Source organism: Macadamia integrifolia, chromosome 5 (genome assembly GCF_013358625.1).
Source record: "Macadamia integrifolia cultivar HAES 741 chromosome 5, SCU_Mint_v3, whole genome shotgun sequence".
NCBI lineage: Eukaryota > Viridiplantae > Streptophyta > Magnoliopsida > Proteales > Proteaceae > Macadamia > Macadamia integrifolia.
In genome coordinates, this window is record NC_056561.1 from 29,012,628 (window position 1) to 29,033,788 (window position 21,161).

The 21,161-nt window shown below is 35.5% G+C and overlaps 1 protein-coding gene across 1 annotated transcript in view; it reads left to right on the top strand.

The window, feature by feature from the left end:
• The first annotated feature begins 1,966 nt into the window (after positions 1–1,966).
• The window catches only part of LOC122080124 (probable 2-oxoglutarate-dependent dioxygenase AOP1), a 61,470-nt gene continuing 42,275 nt past the window's right edge, over positions 1,967–21,161 (top strand). The window contains exon 1 of the mRNA XM_042647017.1: positions 1,967–2,519. Within this exon, the coding sequence (XP_042502951.1) occupies positions 2,137–2,519 (383 nt within the window). The 5' untranslated portion in view covers positions 1,967–2,136. The remainder of the gene's footprint in view (positions 2,520–21,161) is intronic.

A 21,161-nucleotide genomic window follows, 5' to 3' on the forward strand; every position in this document is an offset into this window, starting at 1 on the left:
TTTTTTTTTTTTTTTTTTAATTGAGACCAAGCTTGATTTTCAATCTTAGGCTGCATACGTACCCCTCTCTATTCGAGGAGATTAGGTCGAACATAGTTCTTATCTTTGATTATTTTTTTTAGTTATAGTATTTATTTAGTTGATCCATATTCGTGAGATATGGGTTTCTCTGTTAAGATCGATTAGCCTCACTATTTTGCTAGGCAGGATTTCACCAATAGTGTAGGGACAATACCAATTTGGTTTGAACTTTCCTCTTAGATCGTGTATCGGAACCTTTTTCGCTTTGAGTACTAATTCACCCACTTGCATTATACGGGGGACTACCTTCTTGTTGAAGGCTCTAGCCATAGGTTGTTTATACTTTTTCATGTTGTTTATGGCAGGTAGCCTCTTTTCGTCGATCAAGTTGAGTTCTTCATATCTTGACATTTTTCATTCTGCTTCTTGAAATTTGCTATCAATTAGAAATTGTAAGGAGGGGATTTCTAATTCCTCTAGAAGTATTGCCTCCATGTTATAGACGAGTGAGTACAAGGTTGCCCCAGTGGATGTACGAGTAGAAGTCCTGTAAGCCCATAGTGCATATGGTATCTTATTGGCCTAATCATTGTTTGTTGTGTCCATCTTTTGTATGATTCTGTTGAGATTCTTGTTACTTGCTTCGATTGCTCCATTGGTTTATGATCAATACGGTGAGGATCTGTGTCTTTGGATCTTGAGACAGTTACGTAACTTTTCTGACTTCTCCTCGAAAGTGATTCCCTTGGTTAGAGATATTCTCTCATGGTAATTTGTGTCTGCAAACGATGTTTTTTTTTATAATAAATTGGCTACCTTAGTGGCCATGAGCTTAGAATATAATTGTGCCTCCACCCACTTAGTCAAGTAGTCTATTGCAAGAAGGATGTACTTGTGCCCGTTTAAGGACTTATGGATGACTTAACCAATGACATTAATGCCTCCAGTTGCAAATGGCCATTATGAACTTAGAGTGTGTAACTCTGACGGTGGCATGCAAATGAGATTGACATACATTTGACATTTGTGATAGTTCTTAGCATAATCAGCATAACCTGCCTCCATGGTGTTCCAGTAGTATCCTAGTCTTGGGATTTTCTTAGCCAACATTCTAACATTCATGTGAATTCCGCATATGTCTTGGTGAATTCGGTCTATGCTTTCTTGTGCTTGTTCTTCATCTACCGTTCACCAATTGAACTTTGTATATAATATTTTGTATAGGATGCCCTCATGGAGTATGAATTGAGTAGCGTATCTCCTAAGGAATTGTTTTTTTTTGTCGATTGCATCCTCAGGGTATTTTCCATCTTGGATGAAATCAACATTGTTAGCGTACTATGGTCATCCATCTGCAAGAAGTGTACAAACCATATGATAGGCCAACACTTCTTATTTTTTGAACTGCGAAATTTTGAATTTTTACTTGTGTTTGGACATTAATCATGGATGCTAGGGTAGCCAAGGAATTGGCAAACCAATTATTGCTTCTCTAAAGGTAGTCAAACGAGATTTCTTCAAAATGGCGTATTAGCCATTCAATGTGTGCACTCTTGATATTATAAATTGAATTTGCAAACCGTTTTTCAAAACCGACACTATAAACTGCATATGAATCGGTTGTGAGCCGAATTACAAAAAATGATTAGAAATCAATAGCAACAAATCAGATAAAACGATTCTAATTTCAGCTTATTTTCATCCGATGCAATTTTGATTTCATCTTATTAAAATATAAATTAAACCAAAATCAGACCGAATAATCAAAACTGTACCGTTGGAGAACACAACTTGTAGGTCCTCTGTCCCACATTACCAGGTCCATACATCCACGGAGCAAGTGATGATACATCTAGCTGTCACTCACTACCTTTAGGACTCACGGCCAGGAGCAAACATGCAGAAAACGTTTAAAGTACTTCACTGCCAGGAGCCAAATGGCTGGATTTCATTGTTCTGTAACCCCCTCCCCTTCTTTTAATGAATTCCAAAGTAATCCCTCTATCTTTTACTGCAGACTCACATCTGGAAAATCCCCATTCTCCACAATCGAACTCTGCAACTCATTATTTTCCCCAGTTCTCAACAAAAAAACCCCAAGTATTTTAGGTTGGGATGGCTGAACCCATGGGTCCTGTTACAACCCATCTCAAGTTTCCTACAATAGATTTCTCCAAAGAAGACTTGAAGCCTGGAATTGGTAACTGGGAAATGGTGAGAGAACAGGTTAGAGAGGCATTGGAAGAGTATGGTTGTTTTGAGGTATTTACCAATGAAGTCCCTCTAGAGCTTCATGAAGCCATCTTTGCTGCAGCAGAACAGCTTTTCGATCTTCCTGTGGAAACTAAGCTCCGGAACACTTCCAAAAAGCCACTGTTCGGCTACATTGGTCATGACCCAATTCACCATGAGTCCTTGTGCATTGATGAAGCACCAGTCCTTGAAAAAGCTCAAAGCTTCACAGATCTCATTTGGCCTGAGGGGAATTCTGCTTTTTGGTATTACTTAATTCTCTCTGTCCCTATGATCTTTTCATTTCAAATCTTTCTAGGCATACATATATTATGGCTGTGTTTTTCATTCTATGGGAAAAGAAAAACGGAACAAAGCGTTTGAAATCAACTTGGTGTTTTTCGAATTTTTCGGAATGAAAAGAGGAAAAAAGAAAACACTAGAAACGCAAAATGATAGAATGACAAAACCTTGTTCCGTGATTTCGATTTCATTCCAAATACAAAAAAAGTGAACAACTAGGATAATCGTTCCTGAAACAGGTTCACCAAATACCTTTTTTTTTTTTAACGACTTTGACAAACTGAGAATTCTGTTTTTGACACGAAATGTCGTTTCTGAAATTGAATGACGATAACACACATCCTATGCATACATAATAATATATGATGATGATGATGATGATGATGATGATGATGATGATGATGGACATATATGAACAGCTTACCATGTTAGTACTTTTATATATTAACATTTTTCTTTAGTTGTGGAAAACATCAAAAGTATTGAAATAGGCAGATTCATGTTGTCTTCTGATCCAACAGGACCTGACCAGTCTGAAGCCCAAATTCAGGTGGGGTAAGTGGGGTTAGGAAATCCCACCTCAAGGGGGAAATGGTCTGGTCTTGTCTAGGGCTGGGCATTTAAGAACTTGGGGGAACCCAGCCCAGGCTGGGCAACTTGCTCCCCTCTCTGAAATTAAGCAGACATATCAACATCCTTATTGAGAGAAAAATGGTTCAGATTTCTTACCATTTGATCTTCTCCAGTAGATATTGTCTTGAAAATTGTCCAAAATTTTTGTTTAGATTGTTAAAAAAAATAATAATAATAAAAAAAAAAAAACATGTCCTTTTTGAGGTATTCACACTATCCGATGATCAAAATGCCAAATGAAATTCCTTATTGTGTATTTGGTTTTTCCATTCATCTTACAAGAATTATACAAACAATTTCTTATGCTTAGCTTGTTTATGCATGGTATATTTAGTACTTTTGTGATTCTTTATTTGATTTTATTCTTACTTTATCAGCACATTTCTACCCCATTGTCATCAACAAAAATGAGATCATGAGAAAGAAGATAAACAGTTTGAGCATGGGATATGACAAACATAGCCATGGAACTTCAAGTCATTAAAAGATAGCCAAGAAAAAAACATGAATGACTAAAGTTATGACAAATTAGAAAGGAAGAAATGAAAAGAAAAATGTAATGACTAAGAGATAAATACTCAAGATAGATAAAAACAGAGGAAAGACAAAAATGAAAAACAATAAACTCAAACACTAACAAAAAACAAAAGAAATATACAAGTACAGAATTAACAAATAAAAATACTAGAAATTACTAACAATAAAGAGAAGCACTATGTACACCCTAGATGTAGTTCCACTAGTCCAAAGGCGTTGTGTATTAACATACATCTCTAGTTCAAGTCTCCTCACGACTGATTTATTACATGGATTAGGTGTAGCTACGTGTAACTGGAGTTTACCCTTCGGCCTGAACCATAAAATCGGGAAGGTTCAAAGGGTTCATTGTTAGCCAAAAAAAAAAAAAGAGAAAGCACTATGATATTCAATTAGAGATCTATCTGATTATGGAGGACTGAAACAAAGGAGTAAGAATTAGAGAAGAAAGAGATGGAGGATAGAAAGAGGTGACTTGAGTCACTAGGAAGGACGGTCCATCTCATTAGGATGACGGTGAGGTGAGGTGGAAAGGATAATGCAAGAGAGGGACTAATCATACATCATGTACTTGGGATTTTATCCCCTAGATAGACTCAGGTGACTGATTAGCTAGGTGTTATGGTTAAAAAATACTCACTAATGGTTGCACGCTACGTCAACTCAATGGAACGGAGGAGATCAAGCCTACCAGGCCTTGGCAATGAGGAAGGTCAGTTGGTCTGGGTGTGGTCGAGCTGCTTTCTTGATTGAGGACTGCTTGCTAGGTCAGACGTGACACTACCAACCCATGACTATGGCCGAGCGGCTAAACTACGTCTACAAGTGACAATCGGCGTGCACAAATGAGCGATCTATATCCGAATTATGGTTGAAGGTCTAGCCAAGGCAATGTCTGGGCTACATCCAAATCGCTGGACTATGCCCATGCCCATAGGCCTGAGGATTGGGATTCTCTATTGTCTCCATTCCTCAACTATAAATATGCAAATAAACCCCACCTTCAAAGGGATCGAGACTTTTTTGTTTTTTTACTAGAATTACCGTTGTGGAGAAATCTAACTTGGGCATCAAAGAATCCCAAGGTAGATCAGCCCAACGCTCGCTCTCTTGTGTTTATTCCTTTGTGTAGGACACACAAGATGCCTAGGACGATTTCTTACTGCAACATTAGATAAATCCACCTGTAAGAAATATACTTTATTAGAGTATGAAGAAATGGAAAAAGGAAGAGAAATTAACCTAATAAATTTTGAGAATTGGAGACTAACTACAAAAATCAGGATATAGAGAAGAACCAGATAAAACTTAAGAACGAAAGAGTGGCATAGACACAAGGCGGAAAACACAAAATGAAAACATGAGTTTAATTAGTGGAGTGCACAAATCAAGGATCAAAGACAAACAACGAATAGTGTTAAAAAGTATAAGGTACATACATGAATAAATTAAGGGATCAGAGAGAGAGAGAGAGAGAGAGAGAGAGAGAGAGAGAGAGAGATTTTCAAATTTAAAAATTAATTTTTTTAAATCATTACCCATGTAATGTGATTGTATAAATTGCTTAAATTTAAAGGATTTTAGATGCAAAGTAAAGTGAATTTTAATAATTAATATGGAATGATTTGGAGTTGGCGATATAGTCAACTAGGGTAATGGCTACAATTTTTTCCCTTTTAAGTTTGAAAATTTCACTTCCCTTCCCTTTAATTCCCATTGGAACCAAAATAGAGAGCCAAAGAAAAATACAAGAGAGAGAGAGGAGAGGAAAACTAGGGAAAACATTCTAAGAGGATGGACAACACAAAAACAATTTAAGAGAGTAAAAGTACACTAGCGATATCCTAATTTATATAAGAACAGCTACAGAACAAATCAGCACACAAGATGAACACAATCACAAACTTCAAATAAGGAGGTAGTTACCAAAAAAAGAACACTAGACAAACATTAATGTAAAGCACTAGATGTTTCTAAGAATTAAACAAGCATATTTAAACTAGTAAAAACAGATTTTTCAAAAAATTTATAGAAGATAAAATGATTCTATCTTTTAAACATATTAACCTCTATGCATAGTTCCTCAAATGAATCAAATTAAGCAAGTAGGAAAGTTAAGAGAAGAAAACAATTTCCCCTTCGTAGAATTTTACCATTTAAAGCCCAACCCATACTAGGGTGATCCACAAACTTAGCAACCTCTATAAGAGGTGAGTTTAAAGCCTCATAGGTCATTGAGTAACTAGATAACATTAATGTAAAGTCGCAGATGTGTCTAAGAGCTACTCATTGCATAATTGAACAAGTAAGAATATAAAAAACAGAATTTTAAAAAATTTATAGAAGTAAGATAAAAATGATTCTATCTCTTAAACTTATTAACCTCTTCTAATGCTTCCACAAATGAATCTAATTAAGCAAGCATGAAAGCTAAGAGAAGAGAATAGCCTCCCCTTTGTAGAATTTTTCCATTTAAAGCCCAACCCATACTAAGGTAAGCCTCAAACTTAGCAACCTTTTAAAAAGGTGTTTTTTTTTCATTTTTAGACTAAGCCTTAGGGAAAAGTGCCCCAGGACTAAGAAGGCTCAAGGACCACTAGGCTAAAACAATACAAAATGATTAACCAAAGTACCAAGATACCAAGGAACAATCATTGGGATCAGATTTTCGGGGTCAAATGACTCTCAATCCAGATGAGATGAACACTCCATTTCTGAACAAGGTAGAGGTTCCTGGAGGATTTTCTACCCTTATGAGCAACATCTCTACACTTATCCTTGACTTTCGCTTTGATATCTTTGATAATGCAAGTCAATGTCTTCGTCTTGTTACAAAATGATCGGAAATTTCTCTCTTTCCAAATGTGGGTAAACATAGCATTAAACGATAGCTTGGCTATACAGCCAATGGAATCTCCCTTGATAGTCTTCACAACCCACCTTACTTCCAAAATGATACTCCTCCATGGACTTCTATAAAGATGAAAAAAACTCAAAATATCTCTTCAAATCTTTTTGGCAAAAAAGCACTTGAAAAACAAATGATCTCTACTCTCGAATCCTGCCCAACAGAAGCTACAAAAGGGCACCACCAACTTCCTTATATTTGCGGACCTGATCCTTCGAAAGAAGCCCATCCACCATACGTCTCCAAGTTGTTGCATGCCTAAAAGTCTTAAACCATATCATTGGTCCCCAATCCACCTTCGGGGAAGGGCACCTAATACTGTTCCAAGTTGATGTGGTAGAGAATACACTGGAAGGAAAGGCCATCCAAATGAATAAATCATCATTTCAAATCATCATGTTAGCTGACGCTATCAAGTTGCCCCCAAATCAATCCAAGATCTGAAGAAGTGAGAGGCCCATGGCTCCATCTTTAGGCATCTATGCTGGACCCACTTCACCAAAGAGAGAATCTTTTTGGAGGCCACCCACCAATTTTTCTTCAAAATCCCTGTCAAATTCATGTCTTTAATTTTCCTCACCCCAAGACCTCCTTCATTTTAGATTTACTTATGGCATCTCAATCATGCAATACAATGAATTTTCTTTTCCATAGACAGATCAGACCACAGGAATTTAGAAAACATCGATTCTAATTTCTTGGTAACTTAACTTGGAAGCCCAATTAACCTTGACTAATAAAGTATCTTCCTTGGATGATAGAAATAACAAGTTGAAGGTGACAAGCAAAATTAAGAAACCTAGGCTGTGTTTGTTATGCATTCTCAAAATGCATCTTGGGTCAAGAACTCATTTTGAGATGACAGAAACGCTGTTTGGTATGCATTCCTATTCTAAATTCCTAGAATGGATTCAAGAATGGGCCCCATTTTGAAATGCATCAAAAGTCCCATTCTACGTTCTAAAACGGGCTCGTTCTCTTGCCTCGTACAAGAGAAGGGGGTAATCCATAATAACTATCTGAGTCTACCATGAACTGATGAAAGTTAATCGTCGTAGCTCTCGCCTGCACTGGCTCTGGTTATTTCTCTCTGGACTTTTGGAACCCCCAGGGAATCTCTCTCTCTCTCTCTCTCTCTCTCACTAGTTAGTGCGTGCTTGGGGTTCATTTTTGAGGGCGAGAAGACTTCCTCCACTAATCGAAGATTTCAACGGCAGCAATGATAGCATCACCGATCAAATTGAAGAAGAGGGAGTTGTAGCTTTGGGTTTAATTTGCATGCCTAAGGTTCTCCATTTTTTGAGGCGAGAAGACTTCCTCTGTTGATTGAAGAGTTCAACGGCTGCAATCACATCATCATCGGTCAAATTGGAGAAGAGGGGGCTAATATTGCCTTTGTTGGAGAGAGAGAGAGAGAGAGAGAGAGAGAGAGAGATGGGGTGGGCTCATGTAGCAAAGCTTGATTAATGATTGGACTATGTAGATATTGAAGGACGAAATTCCTACTATGTAATAACAATAGGATCTTACCTTACATTCATGAAATCACAAATTAAACCATAGGGGTCAATGCATACTGTTCACCATCGACTATGAAGAATTTACCGCCATTATATCTTTTCTGCAACCCCAAGCACGAACACAATATATTCTCTAGGTTTCTCCCACTAGCTCCCTTTAATGCTCTCTTGGTGATGGGGCTAATAATGAGAGTGACGTTAGGGTCGAAGGAGGACCTAGAGTCCTATTTTATAAATTTTGTGTACCCTCCCATCAAGGTGTGCCAAATAGGGTATGACTATTTTTCCTAATTAGACAAGAAGTGGGTTTCCTCTTTAGAATCAAATACTAGAGATTAGTATCGGTCAATTTCCTAATTGGTATATGGAACAATAATAAAGAATATCCAAAAGAATATTCCTACGATCTCCCACTTGAACCATATGACCATATAATAACAATCTCAAACATAATTTGAATTCCAACATCATACTGCAGTATTTGAAAGTAAACCCATCAACTTTATGTCATTACAATCATAATACCATATTTGAACAAAACTACTAATGTGAATCATAACGGTTATACATCATATAACGATGTACTCCCTTCTATAGTCATAACACTAGTAACATCATCCAAACAGGTGCAAAAGTAGGGAATAGACTAGAAAAGTCTATAACTAAATGGTCCAACATAATATCTCACATATATTAAATAAAATGTGTACACATAATAATAAAGTGAGAAATATTCAGAAACAACAAATATTATGATCATTTAAATAAATAAGTAAAAGTTTCTAACATAATATGACCATTACATCAAATTTTACATAAACCCATATCTATTACAAGATCTGTAAAGTGTTTAGGCGCAAATGCCTTGGTAATAGGATCAGCAATCATCAGACTTGTCTTGATGTGTGTAATAGACACTTCTTGTTTCTGAATTGATTCCTTCACAAAATAATATTTTACTCCAATATGCTTCACTCTACTTGAATGCTTGTTATTTTTGGAGTAATATACGACAGCAACATTGTCACAATACATTCTCAGTGGATTCAAAATGGTGTCGACAACCCGAAGTCCTGAGATAAAATTTCGTAACCAATTTTCCATAGATGTAGCCTTAAAAGATGCCACAAACTCTGCTTCCATAGTAGAAGTAGAGATACAAATATATTTCTTAGACTTTCAAGAAATCACCCCACCAACGAGTAAAAAAGATGTATCATAATGTAGACTTCCTACTGTCGAGCATCCTGCATAATCAAAGTCAGAATATCCGATCACTTCTAACTGATCAAATGCTCTGTAAGTAAGCATGTACTCCCTATTCCCCTTTAAATACCCCATCACCTTCTTTGATGTAACCCAATAATCCATGCCAGGATCACTCACATATCTGTCTAGCATACCAATAGCAAAACTGATGTCTGGACAAGTGCAAGTCATTGCATACATAATACTCCCTACTGTGGAAGAATAGAGAATATTCTTCATTTGTGCTCTTTTCAGATCATTCTTTGGGCACTAATTTAGGCTAAACTTATCTCTTTTGATAATAGGGGAAACACCTAGTTTCCAATTCATCATGCCATATCTTTCCAAAACTTTGTTAATATAGGTTTTCTGTGATAGTCCAAATATCCGACGAGATCTATCACGAAATATCTCAATGCCAATAACAAAAGAGGCTAAACCCATATCTTTTATTTCAAAGTTCTTAGAGAGAAAGGTCTTTGTATCACTCAACAAACCAAAATCATTACTAGCAAGTAAAATATCATCTACATATAAGACTAGAAATATAAACTTACTCCTACTAAGTTTTAGATATATACACCTATTAAAGGTGTTCTTAACAAATTTGAAGGAAACAATGATATGGTTAAATTTAATATACCACTATCTGGAAGCTTGTTTAAGTACATATATAGATTTCTTAAGTTTGCATATTTTCTTTTCCTTGTTCACTAAATCCCTCAGGTTGGTTCATGTAGACTTCCTCATCTAAATCCCCATTCAAAAATACATTTTTCACATCCATTTGGTGAAGCTCTAAATCATAATGAACCACTAATGCCAATATGATTCTCAGAGAATCCTTCTTAGAGACAGGAGAGAATGTTTTATGGTAATCAATGCCTTTTTTCTGAGTGAATCCCTTTGCAACTAGTGTAGCTTTACATCTCTCAATATTACCTTTCGAGTCGCATTTGATTTTAAATACCCATTTACAATCAATCACCTTAAAGCCCGTTAGTAATTGAACGAGATCCTAGACATCATTGTCACTCACGGACTTCATCTCATCTTTCATGGCATTTACCTATTTAAGAGAATCATTATCGTTTATGGCCTGTAAAAAGTTTAATGGGTCATTCTTGATTACAACATCATATTCTGATTCTTGGAGATATACTATATAGTCATTCGGAATAGCATACCTCCTAAACCTCTGAGGTCTTCCTTGAATTTTTGGTTGAGAAACATTCATAGTATTATCAATGGTAACTACATTATGGAGTGATGCATCTTCAATAATCTGTTGTTCCATAGGATCATTTTCAATTGTCACTTGTGGGACAACATCATCATGATGAATATATACATCTTCTATAGTTTGTTGTTCCACAATATCATTATGAACAGTTATTCGTGGAACAACAATATTAGTATTACAATGTACATAAGTCGGTAGGGAAATTCGATGTTCTTCAAATACCACATTATGTGGTTTCTCACTCCCACTAATGTTACCATCCTCTAAGAATCAAGCAATTCGAGTTTTCACAATTCTAGTACTATGTGTGAGTGAATAAAACTTGTAACCCTTTTACCCTGGCAATAACCTAGAAAATAACAACTTATGATTTTAGGTTCAAGTTTTCTTTTATGTGGATTATACAATCTAGTTTCAGTAGGACAACCCCATACATGTAAATGCCCTAAACTAGGTTTCCTTCCATTCTATAAATCGTAAGGAGTTTTAAGAATTGACTTACTAGGAACCCGATTGCGTCTTTCTGTAATCCTATTTTGTTCAGGTGTACCAAGAGTTGTGTATTCGGGGGTTATACCTTTCAACTTAAGGAATCGAGCAAAACGTTCTTCACTTTGCCCTACATCAGTATGTCTATCATAATATTCACCCCCTCTATCAGATCTCACAGTTTTGATATTTCTTTCTAACTTGTTTTCGATTTTAACACAGAACACTTCAAAAGCATTCAAAGCATCAGATTTTTCTTTTAATAAGTAGACATGACAATATTGTGAGTAATCATCAATGAAGATAATGAAATATTTTTCACCAATTATACAAGGATCAAAGTGGCCACAAATATCAGTGTGTATCAAATCCAAGAGTGAATTGGTCCTTTTGGCAGTAACTTTATTTGTCTTAGATTGCTTATCTTTAATGTAATCTATACAAGTAGCGAAGTCAGTGAAGTTTAGATTTTAAAATATTTGATACTTCACTAACCTCTCCATTCTAGGTCTGGAAATATGACCTAAATGTCTATACCATAGGGATGAGGAATCATCATTATTAGATTTACACTTTGATCTAACATTCACATGCAGGGCAAGAATGGATTTAAAAAAATTAAAATCTAAATTAAGTTTATAAATACTATCCTATAAATATCTAGTGCAAACTAGATTGGTGTTTTTAAAAATGTTTACAACCTTATCACTAAAAGTAAACTTAAAACATTCACATGTCTCGATAATGAAACTAAATTTCTAGAAATAGAAAGAACATAAAGAGTGTCCATAAGTCCAACTGGAATCCGATATTCAAAATGAGTTTATAAGTGCTGATGGATCAAACTTCAAACTTTTGTCGATTTCCTATGTAGACGACACTCTCATTTGGATTTTGTTTCCAGATTGTAAGAAAGCCCTGTATAGAATTAGAAATATGAATATTTGCTCCTGAATCAATCCATCAAGTATTACAAGAAACAATAACAAGATTTATTTGAAAACATACTAAGATAGAATCATTACCTTTCTTTTCAAACCAAGTCTTGCGTTTCTGACAGTCTTTCTAAAGATGTCTTACTTTCTTACAGAAGAAACACTTTCATTTGTCAGTTTTCTTTTCCTTGTCATCAGACTTTGGATTGGAGGCTTTCTTTGATGCATTGTTCTTCTTAAAATTTTTTCTCTTCTTTTTATCCTGGTTGGATACAAAATTGACCACCTAGCCTCCCTTGTCATTCGATCTCCTTTCCACTTGGATGCACATACTCTGAAGTTCATTCAGAGTCCACTTATCTTTATTTATATTGTAGAGGATCTTGACTGTTCTAAAACGAGGAGGAAGTAAAATCAGAATGATTTGGACAAGGTAAACTTCATTTATCATCAATTCGAGGGTTTTTAGTTGTACACAAACACTTGCCATTTCAGAGATATGGTCCCCTATCTCATTAGTACTAATATACTTCATTGTCAATAGTTTAGTCATCATAGTCCCAACCAAAGATTTATCAACAGTAGCAAAATGGTTTTCTATATTGGTTAGGTATTCCTTTGCATTTTCATAAGTTGGTATGGAGCTTTTGATAGTTTTGTTAATCGTCTTTATGATATATAAAAGGAAAAGACGATTGGAACGCTTCCACCAATTATGTAATGTAACCTCATCATTAGTGCTCTCATCTGTGAGAGCAGTTGGTTTCTCATTTCGTAAGGTATATTCATGATCGATGGCAATAAGGTAATAAACGAGTTTTTCATACCAGTCATTAAATATTGACCCATTCAGAAGTAACACGTTATTTGAAATAGAGATAGATATTGAACATATGAACAAGAGTAAATAATACACTTTTATCAAACATCATACATTGAGTTTCAATAATAGAATATTAAAATTTCAGAAAAGCAACCTATTGCATCATTACAATCTATTCTGTGGGATTGAGATGGTAATATACTAGCGATTCACTTTACATTAGATGGAAGACATCATTAGGGTAAAATATTTAAGTTATAAAACATGGTCAAAAAAGATGTATACCTACATATATTTTCATCATATTTAAAAGTTAAACTATCATATATAGATCAACGCAGTCAATCAAGAATGTATACATGCGGATATTCCCATTTTATCTTGACCATTACATAACGATCATCATAAGACCCTAAAGTTTGAAATTTAAATTGAATGTGTGATACAATTATGTTTAAGGCCAACATATATAATTATTATGATCAAGAAAAAAGTGTACCTATGGATACTCCCATTCAACTTAATCACATAATCGTTTATGCCTCAAACTCATTTAAATTTTGAGAATTATACACTTTCAATTTAAATTTAACATAAATTGTCATCCAAACATCATAGGTGTTCTAAAATAATGCATAAAGACATAGACAACACTTATTTCTATTTATTTCTATCATAAATAGTATTCTAATATTCATAGAAATTTAGTTGGTAACAGAGAGCATAAGTAAAAATGGATATACAATCCATGAAATATATACAAACTTAAGTAGAGAGTACAAAGAAACTATCTCTATTATGAATAGAAGCAGAAATAAGGCATAAAGAGAAACATATTCAAAACAGAAATAAATAACTAAGAATAGAAACAATGATAAAAGTGTTTTTAATTTCTTATTTCTCTTTCTATTTATACAATAACCCTTTAATGGGCTTAAACAAAGAAAATAGATTGATTTTCATAATGAGTTCATGGTTTCAATTAATCAAAAGCCCTTTAATGGATTTAAACAAAGAAAGAGATGGGTTTACATAATGGGTTCATTTTATTAAATCTCATAATATGGGCTTTCATAATGGGTTCCACATATGAGCTTTCAGAATAGGTTCAATTTATTAAACCCCAATATGTGCTCAAATAATGATTTTTTTCTTTTTTTTTTTTAAGTTAAGAATGTAATAAGCCTTGGCACATTCATAATAAAGTCTAAAAAAAAACTTCATAATGATAGGATTGTCTCTATTTTCAACCTCCAAATTGGAAATGCCAGAAAAGAAAGACGAAAAATTTCTTTATGAATTTCAGACACTTGGATGGCATCTTCAAGTGAGGATCGAACATGATATTTTCAGCAAAGTCTCATAAGGGTCCGACGAACTCTATTACAACGACTAATGTTGACAAAATCAACAAGACACCCTTTAAAAAAAAATCAGCCAAGTAAAACCCATAAAAAACTTGTTTAATAGCCTTGTAAATTAAACCCAAATCTGACTACTATTTTCCTAACCCCTCGCCACTCTGAAGTAGATTCAAGAAAGAGAGCGGCTAAACGGTTTGCCCTCGACTGCTGCCCAGATCATTTAATGGCAGGCACGACACTTAAAAAAACAAAATTTTCTTTTAATTAAACTGTCCCGTATAGAGAGAGGGACAGAGGGGTTGGGTTAGGCAATCTTTCAATTATGCATGTTTACAAATTGCAGTAGTAGACAAAGAGATTACAATGCTTTGATATATAATAAAAAAAATAGCTTTCACATATGAAACCATTGTTTCATGCATCGACATAGATTAAATTTCATGTGATTCAAGAAAGCATTGGTCTAATCATACCGCTCTAATACCACTTGAAGGATGAAATTTTTACTATATAATAACAATAAGATCTTCCAATCTTACCATACATTCATGAAATCACAAATTAATCCATAGGGTCGATGCATACCGTTCACCATCGACTGTGAAGAATTTACTGTCATTATATCTTTCCTACAACCCCAAGCATGAACATAATGTATTCTCTAGGTTTCTTCCACTAGCTCCCCTTAATGCTTTCTTGATGATGACACCAATAATAAGAGTGGCGTTAGGGTCGAAGGAGGACCTAGAATCCTATTTTATAAAGTTTATACACCCTTCCATCAAGATGTGCCAAATAAGGTAGGACTTTTTTCCTAATTAGATGAGGAGTGGATTTCGTATTTGGAATCAAATACTAAAGATTGGTATCAACCAATTTCCTAATTAGCATATGGGACAATAATAAAAAATATCCAAAAGAATATTCATACAGATATAAGTCATTTAGCATGTGGCAGCTACAAAGGTCATATTACCGTATCCCCAACCCAATGCAATGGGGGGATATTTATAGAATGAGTTGTGGGTTCCTACTTAATCTTTCTTTACCTTTTCTTTCTAAAATGTAGGAAACAATTTACTAAAATGGTTGAGCCCAGTTCATCTTCTTTTATATGAAACTGTATGTTTCTTCTGTGTTTTGCTATTAGTTTTCAATATTTGGTAATAGCATTTTTCTATGTTTTGTTGTTTTTTTCAATATTTAATAATATTGTCTAGGAGGTGTTCGATGAAATTCTTAAGTATTCTAAAGTGAAGAACAAATTTTCACCAAATATGTATCCAAACAGTATCCTCATTATCAGCTAAGAATGCATTCTGCATTTTGAGAATGAGAATGCACATTCTAAGAATGGGAATGCATGCCGAACACAACTCTAGACTTCCATCCCTCTAATATCTTTCCAACCAAGTCAAAAACAGAGGCACAATCAATGGCCTTCAATTTCCCCATGATCAGTGGAACTCCAGGATACTTAAATTGTAACTAGGTATCAACAAACCCAATCAGCCCCAATAGGATCTCTCGACTGTGGTGGTGCAAATGACAGAAGACTTATCCTAGTTTACCATAAGACTTGAAGAAGTGGATAAGGAACTAAGAGTCCATCATATCCGATGTAGAAGCAAACTCTGGCTTAACAAAAACTGTCAAATCATTCACAAAAACTAGATAGGAAAGAATCATAGGTTTACATCTAGGGATAAGCTGCACTCGCCCTTCCACCACTTTTTGTTTCAACATCATAGAAAGACCTTCCATGGCTATAGTGAAAAGGTAAGGGGAAAGAGGATCCCCTTTCCTTGCCTGATTCCTCATCCTGCAGCAAAAAACCCTGAGGGGCTCCCATTCACAAGAATAGTAAACATAGCTAAGAGTAATCGTACAATGCTTTACCCAAGAAATAAACTTACAAGTAAATCCATCATCTCCTATGACTAAGGAAAGTAATGTTAGTACACAACGTAAATTTCATTCGACTTCAAAGTATTGAATTTTAACATAATTGAGCATATGAATTACTAATGATGTTCCCAGGTTGACACTGAGAGGGGGAGTAAATTAGTGGTTCCAAAAATTTCCTTGTTTGCAGCCCAACAACAAAACTTTCAATTTCTAAGTTCTAGACTGTCTGGGGCAATCCCATAATTACCAATCACGCAAACAACGGCACGTCCACCTCACACCATAATGTGGCTGGGTTTACCAGACAGTGTCCCACCACTCTGCGCAACACGCACTTCAAATATATGTAGAAAAATAAATGCGAGACAATAACACTAGATATATGTGGTTCGACTAAAGTGCTTACATCTACGGAGGAATATCTGTAAAGGGTTTTGTATTTCCTTAATCCTCAACTTTTTCAACCTCTACAATGGTCTAGGAACACCTATCCTTGCTTCGATCTGAGATGCAACTTAGACAAGGGCAACATCCCCACACCTTAGATAAGCCCCAACTTGCTAGGTTCACAATTTTAAATCAATAAAATAAAATCCCAACCCAATACACCATTGATTTAGAGTTTCTCAACAATAAACAGGCTCTAGAATACAAAAATAAAGATCTTAGATACGAATTACCTTAGCTTGTGTAATCCCGTTGATGAATGCTTCCTTGACGTATAGAAGAAGACTTGAACACATTCAAACCATCACCATAGCAGTAAAGTAACCTTCTATAGTTCAAGTCGGATTTCCATTGAATGTTTAACAAAGAAAGGCACGGCAACTATTGTACATATATTTTTTCTCCCTTCTTGCTCTATTTCTCTCAAATTAATTGTCGTAGAGAGTCTTACGGTTCTACATGTTAATATTGCATGTGGAAGCAATAATCGAACCTCTTTGAAAGCAAACTCCATGTATTCTGAACTCTCCCCTTTTTCTTTTACATTTTTATTATTAGCTATTGTTCACATGTAAAGAGAAGTGCTTCTCTTGGACTCTTGTTGAAAGCATATAATCTGAATTGTATATTCTGTGACGATTCTCTTCCTCCTCTAAGCACTGCTGTCCAATTCAGATAGCAATTTCTTCATGTATGAGAATTTGATTTCTATTAGAACTTCCATTTTTTTATTCTATTAACAGTAGTTGAACCAATAGTATGGCAACACATGACATTGAAAGTTCTTTTTGCTATCAAATTCCTTTTCTTTTTATTATCACATGTAACTGTAATTCAAAACCAAGCACTCGGACTCCACATGGGCAACAACACTACTCCTTATCTTCTTACCTAGGAAGCACATACAAAATCCCCATTGTATTGCTTTCCCATTGTATCATTACAACAATCTTTGCTTGACTTTCTATAATGCATATAATGACAACTTTGAAAACATTTGGCATACTAAGTGGGCTTGGGCAGCAAGCTATTGATGTACTAATTTGGATGACATCACCATATTATTTACCCAATTCAATTGAACCCATCAATTCACTTAAATTAACATCTGAACCAAGATGATTCAAATTGAACCATAAACTCAAGTAATTGATCTATCAATTGTTGAAGCACTCCAATAAATTTAGCCACACATCACCTTCTACTTGCCAACAATGACAACATTCGATCCGATTTCCCAATAATCTCCCCCTTTGGAATTGTTGGTGACATTATTTTAGCTATGTGTTACACTTTTCTCCCCTTTTGACCACAAGTACAAAGGGTGACGATGCTCCCCCTATATAGAAGCTCCCCCTGCATAGACTCACCTATAGGAGTGCCCACCGCATCTCCCTATCCTATAGAGATTTGATGTCTCTATGCTTACTCATCTACTCCCTCTGCACACATACTATCTACTGTGCTCGTGGAGTTGTCCAATGTTTCCTCTTGATTTATCATATACTTTTCATCACTATGTACAGAGAAAATGTTCAAGTTTCTAGCTGTTCTTGACCCTTGTGCCACTTTTTTTCCATTCTTAGACTTCTTGATCATACAACTATCTTTGATGAATAGAACTTCATGCCCCTTATCACATATCTGACTCACACTTAGAATATTGTGTTTTAGCTCACTTACATAGAAGACCTTGTTTGAATTGATTCTACCATTATCCAAGTTGATTGCACCTCTGCCTTCAATCTTGGCTCTATCATTATTTCCAACTTTCATTGATCCACCTTCTACTTAACGTAGATCTAAAAATCTATCTTTATCACCTGTCATGTGAGTGGATCATCCACTATCAAGTATCCATGGTGATAATTTACTATGCGCCTTGAACGCTGTCTGTATAATAAGAAACTTGTTGTTGTACCTTTTCTTCACCCAGGTGGCTTTGTGGCTTTGTCTGTCACTGTAATGGGCTTCTTTGCTTTGTCTTCAACATCCAAGTTTTTTCTTTAACTTTGCTTCCATAGAGGATTCTTCTTTGGATTTCTTTTAGATTGCCTTTGTAAGGGAAGTATTGTCTTGTAGTTTCTAGCAATGTGACCAATATTATAACACCTATAACACTCTACACTCTCTTCTGTCAGTGGAGCATACTTGTCTTGCAGTTTCTTTGTTTTTTTTTTCAACATCCAGGTTTTGTCTTTAACTTTGCTTCCATAGAGGATTCTTCTTTGGATTTCTTTTAGATTGCCTATATTAGGGAAGTATTGTCTTGCAATTTCTAGCAATGTGACCCATATTATAACACTTGTAACACTCTGCACTCTCCTCTGTCAGTGGAGCATATTTGTTCCTGCTTGTGAAGTTCACATGCTTAATTGATCTTCTGCATTCAACCAACCTGTGCCCAAAGTTATCACACCCATAGCAGTAACCATTAAAGGACCTATGTATCTATTTGGCATACCTTCCATGGCCCTTGGTTCTTTGATGATTGAATGTTGTGAAACAATCTTTATCCACATTCCTCTTTCCTTTAATCTTCATATTACTTGACAATCAACCCGTTTCATAATCAAGGCCAGACTTTATTTGTGGAGATCTCTAAAAGCTAAGAATTTCATCAAGTACACTCGCCTTTCCTTTGTTAGATGTTGTGTAGTCTGTCTTAGTCACTTAAGTGCTCACTTCTTTGCTTATACGCTCCAATATAGTAATTGATGGAGTAGCACTCATCTGTCTTTAAGGATAGATTGCTACTGATATCTTTAGTTATCTTCTCTATTTCTGCAACGGTGAGCTTTCGTTGACTTATCAGCTCTCCTTCTTCTATAAGCTGATTTTCAAGTCTCTTGATCTTCTTTTTCTCCACCTTGAGTTCTTTCAGTGTAGTGTATAGTTTAGTTTCAAGGTCATATTGTGTCTTTAACTCCTCTTCCTCATATGAGTTCTCAACAATCTTATGGCGACTTTTACTTCCTAATGCCATGAAAAGCCTCATTTGAGTTCTCAACAATCTTATGGTGACTTTTACTTCCTAATGCCATGAAAAACATCTCACATTCGTCTTCACCTTCGAATGTTTCTTCTGAAGAAGTGTTGCTATTCTTTGAAATTCACCCTTTCTTCTTGTAGTTTCTTTTTCTAGGAACAAACTTGTCTTTACTTTTCTTGGCGTTGCTCCCATGGATGTCTTCATCGAAGTCATCTAACTTGTCATTTTCTGGACATTTTGATGCAAAGTGTCCAATGCCTCCACAGTTGAAGCATTTTAAGGGTAGTTTTCCCTCATATTTTGCTCTTCTTTGTTTGAACTTTCTAGCCAGATAGGCTATTGTCTCATCATCAGAGTCTTCATATTCACTCTCTTGCTTAATCTTTAATTTCTTCAAGGCATTGAAGTTAGCTTCTTTTCTGTTGGCTTGAGCTTGACCATCCTCATCTCGTAAGCAGTCAGAGTTCCATGTAGTTTATCCTATTTTTATTGTGTTCAAGTCTTTAAATTCTTCAATGACAGACACCTAGTTGTACAAGTCAGGTAAAGATCTCAATATTTTCTTCACCACTATTGTATCCTTTATCTCTTCTCCTAACCCTCTAGTAGAATTGATGATTTCATTTACCTCATAAACTGATCAATGGTCTCTTCATGAGACATTTTCAGGCTTTCAAGTAAATTCCTATGGTATTGCAGCTTTGCCTCTTTGATTTCATTATCTCCCTAATGAATATTTTTTAACTTGTCCCAAATGTCCTTTGATGATGTGCAGCCAATCACTTTTGCAAACTCATTGCTCACTAGGGAGCCTAGAAGTACATTCACTGCTTTAACATCATCCACACTCTTCTTTATTTCTGTTTTATCTGTGATGTCTATATTGAGGGGGGGAGGCAGGTTGTAACCATTCTTCGCTGCTAACCAAACTCCATAACCCTGAGACTTCATGTAAGCCTCCATCCTGATTTTTCAGAAGTTGTAATTCCACCCATCAAAGAAAGAAATATTTCTATGCATATTACTACCATCATTGGATGTCATATGTGATATCTTACTTTCTACACCCTATTTATTTATCCGGTTGGTTCGATTTAGTTGTGCCGGGTCTGAACCCGATCGAGCTAAGATGAATACCCTATGAAATATGATGGCAAGGGTGACTTTAAACTTGGGATGTCTAGACGAGTCTAAAACAGTGCCTAGTGAAGTCTACATGTCCAAACCATGCATTTGCACATATCACAAGGCTATGTACGGATAAAAAAAGTATGTAGCCGTATTTTATGACAAGAACATATATTATATCATATACTAGGAGTGAAATATGTCTCGGGAGCTGAGTCCTATTGAAATCCCAATTATTTGGCTAAGTTTTGGCCGACTGGTGTGTAGTCATAGGTAGGTCAGACCCACCAGTGTGGCCTACCAATCTAGTCATTAGATATTTTGACCCAAGTATAAATAGCAATTAATACCCTTCTTTTCCCCTCATTTAATGTTTTACAAGGTGGGTAAGAAGAGTAAAGAAGAGAGAGAAAAGAAAGAAAAAGAAGGG